General features: G+C 43.4%; 1 protein-coding gene across 7 annotated transcripts; it reads left to right on the top strand.

Moving 5' to 3' along the window:
* Position 1: 1 nt before the first annotated feature.
* Positions 2–13,230, top strand: ZNF79 (zinc finger protein 79). Of its 7 annotated transcripts, XM_053204599.1 has the most exons (6): positions 87–136; positions 4,866–4,951; positions 7,613–7,684; positions 8,743–8,869; positions 9,376–9,474; positions 11,860–13,230. In XM_053204599.1, exons 4-6 carry the CDS (start codon positions 8,749–8,751, stop codon positions 13,029–13,031), a joined length of 1,392 nt encoding a protein of 463 aa, XP_053060574.1. In that variant the 5' UTR covers positions 87–136; positions 4,866–4,951; positions 7,613–7,684; positions 8,743–8,748; the 3' UTR covers positions 13,032–13,230. The 7 variants fall into 7 exon arrangements, with proteins under 7 accessions (XP_014917099.1, XP_014917113.1, XP_026890968.1 ...); XM_015061613.3 differs by lacking the exon at positions 7,613–7,684 and having other exon boundaries at positions 2–136; XM_015061627.3 differs by adding an exon at positions 9,086–9,124 and having other exon boundaries at positions 73–136; positions 4,866–8,869; positions 11,860–13,228.
* Positions 13,231–14,549: the final 1,319 nt, after the last annotated feature.

The raw sequence follows: 14,549 nt of genomic DNA, 5'->3' as shown, positions 1-14,549 counted from the left end.
CCAGAGTTCCCAGGGCCAGACCCGGCGTCTGACAGCAGAAGCCGGAGGCAGAGCAGGCCTGCAGAGCGCGGCTGGGGCTCAGACAACTGCTGGGAGGCGGTGGCGCGAGGTGGCATCCAAATGCTGGAGGAAGGAGGTAAGAAGGAGGGTGTGGAGGGAGCGGTTTGCAGGAGATCCGGCTTCCTGTTCCAACTTGCCCACTAATACCGCTGTGTGACCGGGACCAGAACTCCGGTTATCCTTCCCACACGTGGTTGGGGACGATCCTTTTTTGAGTAAAGAATTCTAGGGTCAAGAAAGTTGGAGGCCCTCAGGCCTGAATAAGCCCTGAGTATCCTACTTACCCCGATCTGCTTGATGCACCATTGGCTTTTGAAAGCCGAGATAAATGGGCCATGGGAAGGAAAATGGGACAACCCAGGATTTCCTATTGTTTCTGGTCTTCCGGCCGTTCTTGAAACAGCCAGAAATTCTCAGAACAGAAGCCTATTGGCTCCACATGAGAATGAGGGCCGGTTCAAGTCAGTGGGTCCGTGAAGTCGAGGAGCATACTGGAGATTTGGAATCAGAAGGCTAGCGTTCCTGTTTAAGCTCTGGGGCACTGGTTTGGTCTTTTACCCTGCGTTTCTTCCTGGAGGGAAGCGTAAAATAACGTTAACTACCTTGTTTACTTCTAAAAAGCATCAAATAAAATAACGTTTTTTAAAGCATGTTGAACAATTTATACAACAGAACAAACGTGTGTGTAAACTTAACCACCGAGGCCTATGCCATCCTCTCTTAGATCAGGGGGTTCCTGTACTGGTCTGTAATTTCTCAAGTGCATATCTAGCATTTTGTGTTGTCTTCCCCCAGAGACCTGGGAACAGCAGGTAGGATGGTTATCATCCTCCTGGTACTACCAAAGAGGACATTAAGGTACAATGGAGTTAGGTACAATTCAATAACATAAGGTTTGTACTGAGACCAATATTCAGACTTACGTACTTCTTTTTTAAAATCTACAATAAAGTGACTTTGAGTTCACCAGGTTGTGCGGCCATCACCACTATTTAATTCCAGAACATTTTTATCACCCCTAAAAGAAGCCCATACCCATTAGCCATCGCTCCTTATTCCCTCTTCCCCCAATCTCTATGGATTTTTACTTTCTGTTCCTATGGATTTGCCTCTTGTGGACATTTCATAAAAATAGAGTCATACAGGGGCGCCTGGGTGGCTCAGTCTTAAGTGTCTGGCTCTTGGTTCCGGCTCAGGTTCGTGAGATGTGGCCCCACGTCAAGCTCTGCACTGACAGCGTGGGCCCTCTATCTCTCTGCCCCTCCCCTGCTCGCTGTCTCTCAAAATAAACTTTAAAAAGACAAAAAAATAAAATCATACAATGTATGTGTCTGGCTTCTTTCACTTAGAATAATGTTTCAAGGGTCATCTGTGTTGCGACATGAATGAATGTACTTCAGTCCTTTTTATGGCTGAATGATATCATTATATTGATATACCACATTTTGTTCCTCAGTATCTGCTATTATGAATAATGTTGCTGTGACAACATGTGCACAAGTTTTTGTGTAAATGTGTGCATCTAGGAGAGGAACTGCTGGGTCATATGGGAACTCCATTTAACTTTCCGAGGAACTGTCAAACGGTTTTCCACAGTGGCTGCACCATTGCACAATCCCAGTAGCAATGTATGGAAGTTCTAGTTTCTCCACATCCTCATCAACACTTGTTTTCCATCTTTTTTATTGTAGCCATCTTAGTGGGTGTGAAATATCTCATGATTGTTTGATATACATTTCTTAAATGACTAGCGATGTTGAGTATCTTTTCATGTACTTATTGGCCATTTGTATATCTCACTTAAAGAAATATCTAGTCATATCCTTTGCCCACTTTTTAATTGGCCTATTTGTCTTTTTATTGTTGAGGTGGAAGAATTCTTTAAATATTCTGGATACTAGACCCTTAGAAGATAGATGTTTTGCAGATATTTTCTGCCATTCTGTGGTTATCTTTTTTATCTTTCTTGATCGTGCCTTTTGAAGCACAAATTTTTAATTTCAGTGAAATTCAGTTTATTTTTTCTTCTGTTGCTTGTGCTTTTGGTGTCTTATCTATGAAACCATTGCCTAACCAGAGGTACTAAAGATTTATTTTAAAAAAATTTTTTTAACATTTATTATTGAGAGACAGAGCATGAGCAGGGGAGGGGCAGAGAGGAGGGAGACACAGAATCTGAAGCAGGCTCAAGGCTCTGAGCTGTCAGCACAGTACTAAAGATTTATAGTTAAGTTTTCTTCTAGGAGTTTTCACTTTTTACACTTATGTCTTTGATCCATTTTGAGTTAATTTTTGTATGTGGTGTGAGTTACAAGTTTGTCGATATCCAATTGTTTCAGCACCATTTTTTTTTTAAGTTTGTTTATTTTTCAGAGAGACTGAGACCGTGTGAGCAGGAGAGTAGCAGAGAGTGAGGGAGAGAAAGAAAGAATCCCAAGCAGGCTCCACACTGTCAGCACAGAGCCCGATGCAGGGCTTGAACTTACAAAACCATGAGATCATGACCTGAGCCAAAACCAAGAGTCGGACCCTTAACTGACTGGCCACCGAGGCACCTCCCCAGCACCATCTTTTTGAAGATTAATCTTTCCCCATTTAATTTCTTGGCACTCTTTTTGAAAATCAGTTGTCCACAAATACATGGATCTATTTCTGGATTCTCCGTTCTTCTCCACTGATCTATATTTCTTTTCTTTTTTTTTAACATTTACTTATTTTTGGGAGATAGAAAGAGCATGAGTGCGGAAGGGGCAGAGAAAGAGGGAGACACAGAATCCGAAGCAAGCTCCAGGCTCTGAGCTGTCCACACAGAGCCTGACGCAGGACCTGAACTCGCGGACTGCGAGACCATGACCCGAGCTGAAGTCCGATGCCCAACCGACTGGGCCATCCAAGGCACCGCCTCCATCAATCTATATTTCTATCCTCATACTAGAACCACACTATTTAGTTACTTTTGTTTTATAGAAGGTTTTGATAGTGTGAATGTGAGTTCTCCAACTTTGTTTTTTCTAGATTGTTTGGCTCTTCTGGGTCATTTGCATTTCTAGATGAATTTTAGGGTCAGCTTAATCAATTTCCATTAAAAAGTCCCCTGGGATTTTGCATAATTCTGTAGATGAATTGGGTGAGTATTGCCATCCCAACACTGTTGTCTTCCAATCCATGAATCCATGGGATATCTTTCCATTTATTTCGACCTTCTGTAATTTCAACAGTGTTTGGTAGCTTTTAGTGTGCATGTTTTGCATTTCCATTGTTAAATTTATTCCTCAGTGTTTTATTCTTTTAATGCTCTTGCAAAGGGAATTGTTTTTTTTTTTAATTTCACTTTTGGATTATACATTACTAGTGTACAGAAATACAGTTGGAGAAATGTCTGTTTAAATTCTTTGCCCATTTTTAATTGGGTAGTCTTTTTATTGTATATCCATCTTGGATCTTGCAATCTTGCTGACCTGGTTTAGCTGTCATAGGTGTTTTGTTTTGTTTTGGTTCTGTGGGTTCCTTAGGGTTTTCTTTTTTTTCTAAATAGCAGGGCTACTTTATTTTTTATTTACTTTTTAGTTAGGCTGCACACCCAATGTGGAGCTTGAACTCACAACCTTGAGATCTAGAGTCACATGCTCTATTGACTGAAAACAGCTAGGCACCCTTCCGTAGCATTTTCTGTATACAAAATCGTGTCAACACATACTGATAATTACTTCTTCCTTTCCAACCTGGATGCCTTTCTCCCCCCGCCACAACCCTTCCTAATTTCCCTGGCTAGAACCTCCAGTATAATACTGAATAGAAGTGGTGAGAGCAGATATCTTCGTCTTGATCTTAGAGGAATGTTTCAGTCTTTTACCATTAAGTATGATGTAAATCTGGGTTTTCTGTGGTTGCCTTTTATCAAATTGAAGTCCTTCTCTGCTCTGCCCGGTTTATTGAATGTGTGTTATCAGGAAAGGGTGTCAGATTTTGTGTAATGGCCTTTTTTGGTGTTTATTCTGATGATCCGTGTGGGTCTTTCGCTTTTTATTAACGTGGCATATTATGTTGATTGATTTTCGCATGTTGAACCAATCTTGCGTTTCTGGGATGACTCCCACTTGGGTCATTACCTCTTTTGATTTGGTAAATGTCTGAAATCTGCAGAGCACTTTCTCCCAGCAAACTGAGCAGTAGGTGATATTTGTAAACTGTGTGCTTACATGCTAAGCCTTGTGCCATCTGCTTCGTCTGCACTTTTCTTTCATCTTCACAGCATCTTTACAAAGGATCATCATCCAAGGGGCACCTGGGTGGCTCAGTCGGTTAAGCCTCCAACTTTGGCTCAGGTCATGAGCTCGCTGTTCCCGAGTTCGAGCCCCGCGTCAGGCTGTGTGCTGTCAGCTCAGAGCCTGGAGCCTGTTTCAGATTCTCTGTCTCCCTCTCTCTCTCTGCCCCTCCCCCACTCACACTCTCTCTTTCAAAAATAAACATTAAAAAAATAAAAACAATGAACAAAGGATCATCACCCCCATTTACAGATGAGAAAAATGAGACGTAGGAAGGTTATGTGACTGGCAAGCTGCTGGTAAGTGGTGACCTACGCTACTTGAGTCTCTTACTCCCTGCATCTGAGTGAATTGATGGGGTTTCTGAAGTAGGGAGGGCAGTGGAAAATTTACATTCCCCTGCAGGTCTGCACATTCAGTCCGAGTGCCCCCGACCCTGCAGTGTCCTTTGAGCCCCCTTCTTCAGAGTGAGAATGTGAGACTCTCTAGCTTGGTGAGCTGTAACTTTTAAACCTTACTGGTTTCTTTCCCTTCCTGCAGAGCCACCTTCTCCAGACCCTGTCCTTCCCCATGAGGAAACCACAGGAGATGAAGGAATGGCAGCTGGTCTCACAGTTGGGACCCACGTGAGTTTGAAATTCGCTCTTAGAGGCAGGCTCTTTTTCCTTTTTAAAATATTAAGAGGTTTGGCATACCTGGGTGGCTCAGTCGGTTAAGCGTCCGACTTCGGCTCAGGTCACGATCTCATGGTTTGTGGGTTCGAGCCCCGCATCGGGCTCTGTGCTGACAGCTTGGAGCCTGGAGCCTGCTTCGGATTCTGTGTCTCATTCTCTCTGCCCCTCCCCTACTTGTGCCCTCTCTCTCTGTCTCTCAAAAATAAGTACATGTAAATAAAAAAATAATAATAAAAAATATTAAGAGGTTTTTGTTTCTGTTTGTTAATTACAAAAGGAATTCATGTTTATTGTAGAAAACCTGAAAAACACAGAAAACACACTCAAAAACTCACCCTTATTCCCACAGAGAATTAAAACACTTAACTTTTTCATTTGTGTCGTTTCAGGCATATTCTTCCTTTCCTTTTCTTTTTTTTAAGATTTTAGTTTTAAAGTTTTGTGTTTGTGTGTATGTGTTTTGTTTTGTTGTTTTATTTGTTTCTTTTTTTGAAACAGTAAGATTGGGCAGGGGAGAGGCAGAGAGAGAAGGAGAGAGAGAATCCAAATCTCACGAATCGTGAGATCCTGACCTAGGTCAAGATCAAAGTTGGTTGCTTAACCAACTGAGCCACCCAGATGCCCCAGGATTTTATTTTTAAGTAAGCTCTATACCCACCATGGGGCTTGAACACAACACCGAGATCAAAAGTCGCTTGTTCTACCGGCTAAGCCAGCTAGATGCCCCCATAAGTCTCCCTTTTCTACTTTCCCAAAATGGGTTTGTAACTTTCTTTTTATTTCCGGTTCACAGAATTAGATCAATATTTCTCTCATTTCATTAAGAGCATTCTACAGAATCATTGCTAGTGTATTCCATTGCATAGTTCTACCAGGGTAGGAACTACCTTCTCTTTTTACTTGACTAGACTAGGTAATGGTCTGTTTCTTTTCCTTAGAAAGTCTGCTCTTGGATTTTCTTATCAGTTCTCTTAATAACAGATTTTTCTTTTAGTTTTTTGCTTTCGCTTTTGTCAGATTTATTTTAAAAATCGATCTTTTAACCTCTTATGTCAGATTTCTAATTTGTTTTCTTCCTTTCTTGTTTATAGTGAAAACGCTTGGCTGTGGGTCCTATTTTCTTAGATATTCTCGAATTGTCACTTTGGTTTCTCTGTCTGCCTATTCAGCTGGTCTCTGTTCCATGGAGACAGAGTGTGTGTCTTTTGTCAACCCAGAACACCCAGGTATAGAGTAATTGCAGAATGGAGGGTTTAATGGCTCTATTAGCTCAACCTTATTAAATTGCTCAGTTCTTCCATTGCTCTGTTTTGTTGTTTATTTTGTATTAACCCTGCTAATGGCTGAGTTCTTTTAACATCTCATAGCTGTAGTATTTTGAATTTGTTTTTGTACTTCCTACAGTTTTTTTCTTTATGAATTTCTTATTGTTATTTCTAGTTCATGAGAGTTACATCTTTATGGTGGATTTTATTCTCTTGACCTTTACAAAATGACCCAAATGTTTTAAATATTTCATAGTTTTTAAAAAATGACCCTCTTTGTCCTGTGTGTACGTACTGCATTTCTCAGTATGAAGGATGGGGTTGGGAGAACAGGTGAAATTAGAGGTCAAAAGATGTATTATACTTTGGAAAATGATGCTGGCCTCAAATAAGGCAGTAACAGGGCCACAGAGAGAAATGTGCAAGCTCTAGTGATCGTGGGGGGGAAATGAAGATGCAGTGATTTGTTGCAGGAAAGGGGACGATGACATACAGGTTTCTGGCGTGGCCAACGAGGTAGATAGAAGTGCATTACTTGTGCTGAAAACAGACACGAGGACTTCCTCACCTCCGTGCCTTTGCTCATTGTGCCTCACCACCTTCTCTTTCTCCATCTGATGAGCTCCCTCCTTCAAGGCCCTCTCAGCAATCACCTCCTCTCTGTGGTTTTCCTGTGCTCTCCACCCAGGATTCCTTCTCTGTTATCCTGGCACCTGGTCTGTCTGTGTGTCTAACATGCTACTACAGGTAGTCACACACACATCTGGCGTTCCTTTTGTACTGTGTGATGTCCAAGTTCATAGGGATGTTTATCACGCATTCTGAAGAATTGACCTTTCACAGTGCTTTCTGATTTCTCATAGCATAAACGTATACATTCTATTTTTGTTTTATCTACATTTGCTCTTTCAGTTCCCAAGCACCTGTTAGTTTCTGCCCAGTTACTTCTTTTATATAGATACAGATGGAGGTTCAAAAATGGCTTGAGAGCGAAGGAAGGAGCCTGGGTTGGTGTGTTTATGGTGGTTTTGAAGGTCTAAATACCCAATTCCGGCGACATCCTCCAAATGAATGAACTGCTCATTGGCTGTCCTACCCGGCCCGTGAAATATTGTTTCTCCAGTATTCCCAATACATTTCCAACAGATTAAGGTCATTCTGTGACCGTGATGAATCAAGACAGAAACAAGGCCACTCCGTAGTCACCTCCAAACTGAGACAAGAAAAAAGAAGAATATCGTCCAAACAACAAAACTGACCAAACACCCCCTATCCTAGCTAATATGAGTAACCACTGCTACTTTCCCAGTTGTAGTTTTGGCCTCGCTGCATTCTTCCTTTCTTTTAGGTGTGTTCCTGGTGGTCTTTGGCTGGATGGTGTTGACAAGTTTTTAAGAGGGTCCACCGATGGACCCATATAGTAACTGCAATATGGAATGCATTTTGTTCTAACAAGCAAAGTCTTTTCTTTTTTTCATTGGAAGACCTGTAAACGAGACGACAGGTCATGAAATATCACTATTTACAAATAGAACTGCTCAAAAGAGAAACTAGACAAAAAGAAAGAGAAAAGGTTGTTGATCTCATAACTCCTAGGGCAAGACAGCTTGGTAAAAGGGTAGAGGGATGGATATATATGTATCTGCATCTGGGTAGGTGTATGTATATACAGTACACAACATCGATGATGTTAGGCGGTGGATGCTCACGGTAGAAATCTTTCAACGTTGCTGTACGTTCGAAAAGAAATTTAAGAAAAGAAAAATGCTGCAAAGGAGAACCTCACAAAGCTATCTGTCTTTCTCGTTCTTGGCTTTTTCCAAGGAAATGAGGCTTGAGCCAGCTTTCCCGCTACAGGCGTGTTTTGGCGCATTTCCGTTTCAAGGCAAAAGAGAGGGCTGGCGCTGAAACCGGAAATGGCGCATGTGTGTGGGCGGGACAAGCCAATTAAAGTGTCTGTTTCTCTCACGAGCTATAGGAGCAAACAATAAAAAGCTTGAAAGCCTTCCTTCCCTCCCCCAAAAATAGATACAGATGTATACGCACTCTATGTATAAAGTCTGTCAGAGTTGTAGACATGCAAAGAGACTGTATTTGATTTATTTTTGTGTGTCAGTATCCTGTATAGTGTGAGGCACGTAGGAAGTGATCAATCAGTGTTTTTCTTAAACTACTCAGAGCTGCCTCGTATCCTAAGGCCACTGGGCAAGCCAGAATGTGCTTGTTTGGGGTGCCTGGGTGGCTCAGTCAGTTGAGCGTCCTACTTTGGCTCAGGTCATGATCTTGCGGTTTATGAGTTTGAGCCCCGTGTCCGGCTCTGTGCTGACAGCTCAGAGCCTGGAGCCTGTTTCAGATTCTGTGTCTCTGCCCCTCCCCTGCTCACAGATTCTGTGTCTCCCTCTCTCTTCCCTGTCTCCTGCTCGAGCTCTGTCTCTTAAAAAATAAATAAACATTAAAGGAATGTGCTTGTTGTTTCAGGGATCCATGCCCTTCAGCAGTGTGACTGTAGCTTTTACCCAGGAGGGGTGGAGGCACTTGATCCCTGCTCCTAAGGACAGGTTCAAGGAGGGGATACCAGAAAACACCAGGAACTTGGTCCTGCTGGGTAAGGAAACCATTTGAAATTTAGAATCTACCCAGTTCTGAAAATCTGTGGCACTTTCAGTATTGAGTGGCACTTTCCAATTTGCTGACACATAGGAGGGCTAGTGTTTATTCCTCCTGGTTTCCTCGTGTCAGGTCTCTGCATTCCAGGTTGGGAAATAGGCAGTTTCATTTTGTTTCCCCTGAGACCACACCTCCCTGTTTTCTTATTTCCCAGGAGGGGCGGGGTGACCTCAGGCCAGTTCCTCCATATTCAGTAAGTTCTTGTCTTTTTTAATAACTTGCTTTGGGGACTTCACTTCACTCCTTGACTTGACCCCTCCTGGGCACTGTGTCTGTCTTAATTACTGCTGCATTCCCCAGTGCCTGGCACCAAGTAAGTGCTCAATAAATACCTACTGAGTGAGTGAAATAAGCGACCTGACTAGTGTGTTTCCACTCCCTTGAGTTCTGGTGGCTATTTATACTTAATCTACATCTCTAAAGCCCATTTTCCCCCTTGAAAAGGACTTCCAGTGTCCCAGCCTGGCATGAACTCTCAGTTGGAACAAAGGGAAGAAGGCCCGTGGATGCTGGAGGGAGGAGGCCTGAGGAGCACCTGCACCGGTGAGTGAGCACACACCAAAGTCCATGTGTCTGGGGAGCAAAAGCCCTTTTGAAGTCCACATTAGTGCCTTTGATTTGATTTTTTTAATCACCCCATGAGGTAGAATAGTGGGCTTTGCGATCAGACGGGCCTCGCTCCAAACCCCAAGTCATTGTGGTTTCATGGGTTTGAGCCCCACTTCAGGCTCTGTGCTGACAGCACAGAGCCTGATTGGGATTCCCTCTCTCAAATTAAAAAATAAAACAAAAAAATTCAAATAAATGTCACCCAGAACTGACCTTGCTATTCTCTCTTCTGAAAAATAAGGTAGAAACCCAAAGAATCTTCAGGAGAATTGACCCTTGTGAAAAGAAGTTCTGTAGCCCCCCCTAAAAGTCCACCCTCTTAGGTACAAGCCCTGTGTAGGAGACAGGTGTGTGGGACCCTGTGCTTCAGTTCCTAAATAAATATTACTCACATTTTATAAAGTTTTCTCCTAAAATGAAGGAGATCCCAAAAAAGGTTAAGAATCTTTAACTCTTCTTTTAAAAAATATCTACTTTCTCAGGGTGCCTGGGTGGTTCGGTTGGTTAAGCGTCCAACTCTTGGTTTTGGCTTGGATCATGATCTCATGGCTTCATGGGTTTGGGCCCCACGCTGGGCTCTGTGCTGGCAGGGCAGAGCCTGATTGGGATTCTCTCTCTCCCTCCCTAGCTACCCTTCCCCTGCACTCATGCTCTCTCTCTCTCTCAAAATAAATAAATTTAAAAAATTTTTTTAGTATCTACTTCCTGATTATAAAAGCAATACTATTTATTCTACTTAAAAGAACTCTTTTCAGGGCATCTGAGGGGCTCAGTCGGTTGAGCATTCCACTCTTGATTTTGGGTCAGGTCATGATCGCAGGGTCATGGGATCAAGCCCTGTATCAAGCTCTGCCCTGAGCATGGAGCCTGCTTAAGATTCTCTTTCCCTCTGCTCCCCTCTCCTACTAGCACACTTACTCTCTTTCTAAAAACACAAATAAAAGAACGATTTTCTTGTAAAAATATGCTAATTTGAGATTTGGAAAAGGATAAAAAAAAAAAGTTCCTCCATCTTCTTCCTATAACAAAATGCAGTGATATGTTTTTCTGAAGTTAAATAACCACGTATAATTTACATGGTCTTTTTTTTTCCATTTAACAGTATTTTTATCACTGCATATTCTCTGAAAGGTTTTTGTGACTTTTATTATAACACTAATATTAGAGAACATTAGAAAATACAGGTAAACACAAGAAAATAAAAATTGCCCTTGATTTCACAACCCAAAGATAGCACAGGTTACATTCACACTGTGTATCTTTCCAGTGTTTTCTCAATAAACACCTTTCTGGAAAAGGAACTATAGTGTACCCATTCCATACATGACCTTTGATTGCTAAGTAGTGTCCCTCAATTGGCTATACTATGGTCATTCCTTTTTTGAAAGGTGTTTGCTTTTCTTTGACAAATGATGCTGTGAGCAACTTTGTCAACCCAGCTTTGTGTATTTTCTCATTGGTTCCTTAAGATGAATTCTTACAAGTGCAGTTCCAATGTCAACATTTTAAAGACTCTTGACATGTACAACCAGATTGCTCTCCAGAAGGGCTAGGCTGTCCCAATTTTTGCAGTCACACCAGCGTGTAAGATCTCTTGATGCTGCACCCTTACCAGCACTCTAGAATTAGCATGTTTTTGAAATCTTGCTGATTTGATAGGTGAAAAAAATTCATCATGCTGGCATTGATCATCAGCTTTTTTTTTTTTTTTTTAAATTCTTTTCAAGTTTATTTTGGGAGAGAGTGAGCGAGCACAAATGGGGGAGGAACACAGAGAGAGGGAGAGAATCCTAAGCAGGCTCTGCACCATCAGCACAGAGCCTGATGCAGGGCTCAGACCCATAAACCGTGAGATCATGACCTGAGCCAAAATCAAGTCGGATGCTTAACTGACTGAGCCACCCAGGCACCCCCCAATCATCAGCTTTTTAAGGTGAGTTTTTTAAGTTTGGTAAGCAGATTGCCCAAAACCACATCAAGGATTGAGACTAAGAAGACACACGAAGACTGCCCAGTATTTGGCCAAAGCAGAGGAAAGGGTCAGAGATAAGGGAGCCTTGCATCTGAGGGAGGTTACACTTCTATATATCCCTTTGCGCTTTAGGAAAGGGAATAAAGCGTGCTCACATAGCTGAAGAGCCATCTTGGACAATGTTTACAGTTTAGAACAGAAATGTGAGACGTGTTTTGGTTTAAAGCGGGGGGAGCATCAGACTGGTCTGCCGAAGAGCTCGGGCAAACTCCATCAGCCTTTTGTATTTCAGTAGTACCTTTTCTTCCACCAAAGGGGGAAAAATTGCTTTTCTAAATATTTTTCAGACTGGAAGATTATGTCTGAATCACCACCCGAGCAAGACATTTCTGAAAATTCATTCCAAGACACAAGTATAGAGATGCCCCCTGGGGAGTCAGACCCCAGGAACAGTGAACCAGGGAAGGGCTTCAACCTGAGACCAGTCCTTTCTCCACAACAGAGAGTTCCTACAGAAGTGAGACCCCGCAAATGGGAAGCACATACAAAGAGCCTCAGGAAAAATTCAGATACCACGAAGCCTCACAGAGCGAAACCATATACGTGCAGTGAATGCGGCAAAGCCTTCAGTTACTGCTCCTCCCTGTCTCAGCATCAGAAGAGTCACACTGGGGAGAAGCCGTATGAGTGCAATGAATGTGGGAAGGCTTTTGGCCAGAGTTCCTCTCTCATTCAGCACCAGAGGATTCACACCGGAGAGAAGCCTTACAAATGCAACGAATGTGGAAGAGCCTTCAGCCAGAACGCCAACCTCACCAAACACCAGCGAACTCACACGGGAGAGAAGCCCTACAGATGCAGCGCGTGCGACAAGGCCTTCAGTGACTGCTCAGCCCTCGTCCAGCATCAGCGAATCCACACAGGAGAAAAGCCCTACGAGTGCAGCGACTGCGGGAAGGCCTTCCGCCACAGCGCGAATCTCACAAACCACCAGAGGACGCACACAGGGGAGAAGCCGTACGAGTGCAGGGAGTGTGGGAAGGCCTTCAGTTACTGCGCCGCCTTCATTCAGCACCAGCGAATCCACACGGGGGAGAAACCCTACAAGTGTGGCGCATGCGGGAAGGCCTTCAGTCAGAGCGCAAACCTCACAAACCACCAGAGGACTCACACGGGAGAGAAGCCCTACAAGTGCAGCGAGTGTGGGAAGGCCTTCAGCCAAAGTACAAACCTCATAATCCACCAGAAGACCCACACTGGGGAGAAGCCCTATAAATGTAATGAGTGTGGGAAATTTTTCAGTGAGAGTTCAGCCCTCATTCGACATCACATCATTCACACGGGAGAAAAACCCTATGAGTGCAATGAATGTGGGAAGGCATTTAACCAGAGCTCCTCCCTAAGTCAGCATCAGAGAATCCACACTGGTGTGAAACCCTATGAATGTGCCGAGTGTGGGAAGGCCTTCAGGTGTAGTTCAGCTTTCATTAGACATCAGAGACTCCATGCTGGGGAGTAACCAGAAACAACCAAAAAGCGGGTAGGGACCTGACAGGCATTGCAGGTAGTTTGAAAACCTCTGGAGACATCAGGCTTTTTATAGTCTAGCTCAGAGCCACGTGCAAAAAAAAAAGCACCTTTAATAAATAGTCCCTACTTTACATGTTGTATGTGGAAGGTGTGGAGAGCTCTTCTTTTCAGGAAGCATAAACTACCCAATTCAAATTAGAGATTGACCTTTATTCAGTGAATGAAGGACTTGTTGCCTTCTTAAAGGCCAGGTATTTGGGGAGAATGTTATCTCTGTGTGAATAAGGGCGGTTAAAAAGAACCAACACTAAACAGGAATGAACAGTTTCTCCACAATGGGGCCAAAGTGAGGAAAAAGACTGTAAGAGCCACTAACTACTATATGCTACAGTCTTACCAGGAGTAAGGAAGATATATCCATGCTCAAGATAGGAAAATCTAGGCAGATAGGCCCAATGCACCTAGTTCTAGTGTTGGGTACTGCTAGGAAGAAAACTGCCCAGAGGGAAAAATGGAGGCTGAAGGTATCAGGATGAAGCTGGTCAAATCCCCCAGCGAGGCACATCCCTTTCTATGGAGACACAAGAGAACCCGAAGCTCACCATCTTCCCCTGGCTCTTAGGCTGGTGGGTCCTACACTTCCTTTCTAGAGAACAGTATCCTTTAGGTCAAGATTTTCCTTGTGGGCCTACTTTCTTCCTTGAAAGGTCCTGGGGGGCTTGTCTTTGACATATCCTCACACCCAATCGGCATGACCTCATTTCTGCGTTTATAAACCCCTGAGGTTTGACACTACGCATTTGACTTCAGAATCAGCCTCAACAGTCATCACCCAGGGCCTCTAGCTTGTTTCTTGGCAACTTGGCACAGGTCCTCAGTGCTCAGGTAATCCTTTTACTAAAGACAGCTCTCCAACCTGCTTGTACCTGGGGCGATTAAAAAATCCACGGACTTGAAAGGCCCATTGACAAAATTCCAGAAAGGCAAAGATGCAATGCCAAGGAAATTAAGTTCTTGGGTTAATTATTCATAACCCCCTTTAGGTTAGTCCCAAAAGTCCCTTCAAGCAGCTTGATTGTAGCTTGCCCCAGGACCCAGCTATATCATCCACACCTTAATAAAAAAAGGAGCCAAACTAAGGGAAGAGAGACTCAGGAAAGGCAAAAACATGCCATTAGAAAATGACCTGTAACGGGGCGCCTGGGTGGCTCAGTTGGTTAAGTGTCCCAACTTCGGCTCAGGTCACGATCTCACAGTTTGTGCGTTGAGCCCTGCATAGGACTCTGCTGACAGCTCGGAGCCTGGAGCCTGCTTTGGATTCTGTGCCTCCCTCCCTCTCTGCCCCTCTCCAGCTTCCACACTCTCTCAAAATACACTAAAAAGCTTTTTTTAAAGAAAGAAAACGACCCTTAAGGACATAAAGGTCAGGTTTCTTTGTTTCCCATCAGTGCTTCTGAGCCCTGGCTGTGCACTGGAATGGATAGTGAAGCCTCACATTAAGGGTTAT

Source organism: Acinonyx jubatus, chromosome D4 (genome assembly GCF_027475565.1).
Source record: "Acinonyx jubatus isolate Ajub_Pintada_27869175 chromosome D4, VMU_Ajub_asm_v1.0, whole genome shotgun sequence".
In the NCBI taxonomy this organism is placed as follows: Eukaryota; Metazoa; Chordata; class Mammalia; order Carnivora; family Felidae; genus Acinonyx; species Acinonyx jubatus.
The sequence above is the reverse complement of the archived record's forward strand: the minus strand, read 5'-3'. Positions and strand labels throughout refer to the sequence as shown.

Bases quoted from the DNA above. Each gene is read 5' to 3' on its own strand.
- ZNF79 (XM_015061613.3), top strand. The intron at 8,870-9,375 runs GTAAGGAAACCA...CCCCTTGAAAAG, and splicing joins CAGGAACTTGGTCCTGCTGG to GACTTCCAGTGTCCCAGCCT. The intron at 9,475-11,859 runs GTGAGTGAGCAC...AATATTTTTCAG, and splicing joins CCTGAGGAGCACCTGCACCG to ACTGGAAGATTATGTCTGAA.